General features: G+C 30.8%; 1 protein-coding gene across 1 annotated transcript in view; it reads right to left on the reverse strand.

The window, feature by feature from the left end:
* LOC106462612 (serine/threonine-protein phosphatase 4 regulatory subunit 1-like) overlaps nt 1–6,001 on the reverse strand; it is a 205,933-nt gene that overhangs the window by 48,069 nt on the left and 151,863 nt on the right. The window contains 2 exon segments of the mRNA XM_022389932.1: nt 3,619–3,704; nt 5,271–5,331. Of these exon segments, the coding sequence (XP_022245640.1) occupies nt 3,619–3,704; nt 5,271–5,331 (147 nt within the window).

Below are 6,001 nucleotides of genomic sequence, written 5' to 3' on the forward strand. Positions count from 1 at the left end.
ACCAATTATTTTCCAAGTATGGCCTGACAGTAACTTGTATTACTAGAAACCAATTCTTGATTAATTAAGAATATAATACTACTGTTGTATGAAGTACCAGTAATAACTGTACCAATTATTTTCCAAGTATGGCCTGACAGTAACTTGTATTACTAGAAACCAATTCTTGATTAATTAAGAATATAATACTACTGTTGTATGAAGTACCAGTAATAACTGTACCAATTATTTTCCAAGTATGGCCTGACAGTAACTTGTATGATAAGCAAGAAACCTACAATACATTCATTTATAAAGTTATCAATAATTTTGTTTCTGACATGAATTTTAATTTTTTATGAAAATACTATTAATTTTTCCAATTTCTTTTTGTCTTATTCCTATGATATCAGGTTATAGGTTTCTGTTACATATCAATATATTCATGCAACAGATAAAAATATATCTATTTTCATAAAATACACGAAATGTTTATAAATTAGCAACCCTATGCTTCCAACACATTAAGAACTAGAGTATGTTTTTCTTTAATGTATACTATATTAGAACACAAGCATAAAGAATATAATACTGTAACCAGCAATTTTGTTATCCCAATTAAACTCAAGCATTTCTTGAACTAGAAACATTTCATCCACATGTCAGTCTTCTTTGTTGTTTCTATGGAATCACTGCATTACAATATATTTGTAGTTCCAAATATCCCTTAGTGTTAACCTCTGAACATATTAAACTCCAAGATGACATGAGTACATCTAACTGATGATTCAGAAGATGAAATCTTCAGTCTGGAACTGCTGTACAGCTCATCAAAGATGGCTGTGATATGAAACTGAATAAGCACACATTTCACAACCCCTTTGAAGACTGCATAACAGGTAATTAACCTTTGAAAATAAAATTCAATTTTTCAGGAACAATGTGAAAAGTGAAAAGTAGAATCTGCTTACAATCTCAATTGATTTACATTTTCTTTTCTACCAATAACAAAAAAGAAATTAAGTAAAAACAATCTACTTATTGTTTTTATTAGTTATTATTTTATTTTCTACCAAGAACAAAGTAAAATATTAAATTAACTGCTAAGGAAAAATATTTGCTTAGCATTATCAAGGAGTTACTATTGTTGTTTCTTCTCAATAACAAGGAAAAACGAAAAACGAAAAGCAATCTAATTATTATTATTTAGGTAGGGTTCTTGTACCCATTTTTTATCTCCCAAGAACAAAGGAAAAAATTAAAGAAAGGTGATCTACATACCATTATCTAGTGGTTCTTTATTCTTTTTATTAAAGGTAGAGAAAGCGATAGAATTTTTGCACAGAGCTATATAAGAGCTACCTATGCATAGCTGTCCCTAAATTTGAACGGATAGACTAAAGGTAAGGGAGATTTTCAACAGCACCCACTGCCAACTCTTGGACTGTTCTAGTATGCCCAAATAGTGGGATATGACCATCACTTTTATAGCACACCCACAGATGCAAAGAATGGAGCACGTTTATGAGACAACAGGATGCGAACTATGAATCCTCAGATTCACAGACTCTGCATGATAATCACTGGACCAAGCCAGGATGCAGAGAAAACAATCTACTAACCATTATCTAGTGGCTTTTTTTCCCTCTCTTCTACCATGAAAAAAGCAGAGAATAAAATAAATCTACATAACATTATCAAGAGGATTTTAATTTGTTTTCTCCTAAGTAATCTGCCTATTTAACATTATATAGTGATTCTTATTCCCTTTTCTTCTGTGAAAAAAGCAGGAAGTGAAATAAAAACTGTCTACTTACCATTACCTAGTGGATTTTTATCTCCCAAGAGCAAAAGAGAAAATAAAAGGAAAGCAATCAACTTTCCTTTCTGTACTGACTTTTACAGTTCTTTCCGTCAAAGACAAGGTAGTGAGATGACTACCTTAGCCACATCTCACTACCCATGTCTTTCATGGAAAAAATGTATATTTTGTTGTATCCAGAATTTTGACGAAGAGACTTTTACACATTTAAGTACATTTTAAATCAATTTTGAATTACTTGATAAAAAATAGTGTTTGTTCTTCTATTATGACTTTTTCTTCACCTTACACTTGTTGTAACATTAGTAAAGCAACTGTTACAGCTCAAAAGGTCCCATACATGTGAAACAACAATTTGTCTTAAAGGAGCAATGACAATGCCAAATCAAAACTTTTTCTTCCTTACTACTTATGTGAGCTTCATATATACACTTTTTTGGGGGAAAAAAGTGTAATTTTTTTAATGTTATACACTTAATGGTAAGTTATAGTTATAGTGACTTGTATGCATGGCTCAACACCTCAACAGTTACTGTTAAATACTAATTTTAAAAGATTCTTATCATACAACTATTTCAAAAGTTTGCATGGAAAATACTGTTACTGTGTAATGTAATCTAACAGATTCCATCCACAGATTAACATTTTGTTAAAGTAATTAAAAAAATACTATTAAAATAATTACTTCTAATTTGTTTTGTACTACATGAGCCCATTATTTGCTTTGAAAAAAATATGTGTACTAATTACAAGGAACATGACCAAATGATAGACTGGGCTTCATATTTACTTTAGAAAGAGAAACTTGTATAGTCCCAGACTGAATGAGTTATGATTGTAATTTATTAACTCATGACCTAGTTTTAATCTCATTCTTAAACCATGCATACAGAATTTGGACAAATAAACAGAAAAAACCCAGAGACAAGCAGCTCAGGGATTGGACAAAAAATAGAAACATTCAGAGGAAGCAGCTTAATATTGTGTGGTTCCACCAATGGCTGTTAAAATTGCTTCAGTTCTTTTCAGTATAGCAACAGCAAGCTCCTGAAAAGTATGCTAAGAAACAACACAATTTGACATAAAGCATTCACTCATAATGATCTTCCAAAAAAAACTGTTAAATTCACCTGATGAGTTTAATAAATAATTGATATGTTGTAATAACTTTTGATACTGTTCCTCTTGTAAAGCCAGGAAATATTGCAGTTTGGGTCATGAAAGCACCAATTAATTGGGCTCCTACAGTCTGTATTCTTTAAAAATCACTTAAATCATACTTCTTTCCCATGTTGCTTGACATCTGATGGGAAACAGAGCTTACATCTGTTTAAATAATATAGATCACCTGCCTAAGAGGTCATTGGAATAAAAAATTAATCAGTCAGCTGAGGATCTGGTCCGTTTAACAGATGTAGAAGAATAGGCACATCTTCAAGCAGGTTTTGTATTTTTTTCTGTCCAACCCCTGCATATAGAAACACGGATAACATATTCTGCTCATGAAACAAATGAAATAACAACAGAGTTTGCATGATCTTTTCTGATCATTTTCATAATTAGCTTTTTCAAGTAAATCCATGAAGTGGGTGGCTAACAATTTAGAAGTTCTTAGGAATTGAAAAATGTTACCACCTCTTTTTCTAGACTTAAACGTTATGTTTTTCGCAGGAAGTATTCGACATCATCACTTGTGTGTGTTGGGAATAATGGTCCTCATAGATGGTTTTTGTCAATGTCACTAATGTTATCTTATCAAATTACACAGATTTAATACAAAAGTTATCTAAAATAAACTAAATAACAAATGCACTTACAGCTACAGCTTCTGTTCTGTGATCATCCATATTGTCTGTTTCTGTTAAATGCAAAACCAGAGGGCATATTTGTTCTTCCAGTTGTACTATGGATTACATGAAAGAACTAACTTTATTACTTTAAATATATAAAAAATATTTTAGTTTACAGAGATAAAAAAAATCTAATTCCACATATATTTTTAGTGTTTATACAGTAAGTTAGCTGTATAATAACAAAGAATTACTACCATTAATACCAAAATGTTTTTAAGCAAACTTCCGACATTGATGATACTTGTTCATACATTTGTTTGTTTGCGCTTTATGTGAAAAGCTGCAATAGTTTTGTCCTAGGCATATGTTCATCTGTAAGTTGTAATCAGTACTGTCAAACCTAAAAAACATGTAATAAACAATAGTGCGACTTACTATCAACCACTTTGTCCTTTATCCAAAGCCCCAAAAATACTCTCCATTTATAACTGTTGTACTAGTTTTTTTATTTTCTATGGTATCGAAAGAGATCTTCGGTTTGGCACTGGCCCTTTAACATAACAAGTTTTACAACCACAATTTTACTTCTCATTCAAATTGGAAAAAACATTTTTGGACTGAAATTAAAGTTTTTATAATAAATGTTTCTTGTCGATTCTCAAGTCAAGTAAACTTCCGTATACAAATAACTAAGTATTAAACAAATATATAAATTTCCTAGGCTTCCATTTTACATACATTGTTAATATGATATAAAGACTACCTTATTAATCATTAGAGGGGCTTCCTAGTTTAACTGACACTGTTAACAACACTTGTCTTATTTGCTCTCAACCAGTTAGTAATAACCTGTCTTGCAAAATAAAATCTCAAGCTCAACAGAAGGACAGAGATGCCACTCCCATTTCAGAAAATATTCACATGTTCTACAACCACAGTAAAATTATTGCTCTATGTTTATCAATTAATCTTATAAAGAAGTAAAAAGAACTTAAGTCTTTTTTTCTATTTAAACAGCTGTGTCCTGAAAGGATGTTACCACTTCAATAATTATTTCATTTGATACAGTTGCTGTAAAGAAGGCATTGGGTAGTTAAGGAATAAAAAACAGTACATATATTTCCTTTTTTTGCCAATAGTTATCATATTAATGACTGGTAAAATTTATTTTTATTTATACTGATTATACAGTTTAAAGTCAGTATTACTAAAAGTGGTGTATCAAGTGTGCAGTTTCACTAGAGACTCTGTATAACATTAAAACAAGTTTATATAAAGGATGCTTAAGCATGATATTAACCATTATGGCAGGTAAGCTGGTACTTCATTAAAATACTACAATATTAAGGCACTTTCAAACACAGGTTGCTTGAACAAATTTGTGTTTTATTGAAGAAAAGGCCCTACAAACCAGACCACTGAATTCACTGAGAAAAACCCTGATTAAGGTACACTCACATGGCCTCTGAAAACAGAAATAGTGGGCATACCAAGCACAAACTTATGGTAAGCAAGGGATTAAAAATCATTGTACTCATAGTAGATCAGTTGGTGTTTCAAAATAAAGAGCAACAATATTAGAGCATTCTAACTGCAATTTTAAATTGCTCATCTCTATAACATACTTTTACAAGTAAAAGTGAAACTCTGAAAGTTTTACAACTTTTGAAACTAACCTTTTTCAACTAATCCTTGTTCCACTAAAACCATAAGAGCAGCTTGCGTTGTTTTTCGAACCTAATTTGTTAGTGAATTGAAAAGAAAAACAACTTAGATCCACTAGAATATGAGGTAAACATTTTAATAAAATGTACAGGGTTTTAAATAAATAAAGAAATCACTCTAATTATGAGTCTTAAATATTCAACCTTGGTAGCATTTAAAGGTTTCATAAAGAACAGTACTACACATTTCTCGCATAATGTGTTCAATGTGTTGCTAGTATCTTTTAGATACACCATTTATAAATAAAAAAAGGAACACTGTCAACTGGAGCTACTTTGAACATGTTTTAGCATCAAAGTATGATTCTAAATATATTTCTAGCTGTACCAATTTAGCTTTTCCGTACCTTTGATGAGACTTTCAAGTACAATGCATTCATGTATTTTTAATAATGCATGTTCAAAGTAGCCCCTGTATGGAACTACTATGAACAACCTATTTCTTTCTAATATCCATTTTTTATGGTTACATTGAGCTAAAATTTGTTTTCTTTAAAACCTGTTTCAATGTGGTAAAAAAACTCAAGTATGGCACTTCTGTTCCAGCATACTAGTAACTTAAGTACATACCAGTACACAGAAATGTCTTAACAAATGCAATAGATTTTCTTCACTTACACTATTTTATTAAAACACAATAGGATCAATGGCCTATTATGGCAAGCAAAAATTAAGATCATGTA

The sequence above is a fragment of the Limulus polyphemus genome, unplaced genomic scaffold, assembly GCF_000517525.1.
Source record: "Limulus polyphemus unplaced genomic scaffold, Limulus_polyphemus-2.1.2 Scaffold1207, whole genome shotgun sequence".
NCBI classification, from domain to species: domain Eukaryota; kingdom Metazoa; phylum Arthropoda; class Merostomata; order Xiphosura; family Limulidae; genus Limulus; species Limulus polyphemus.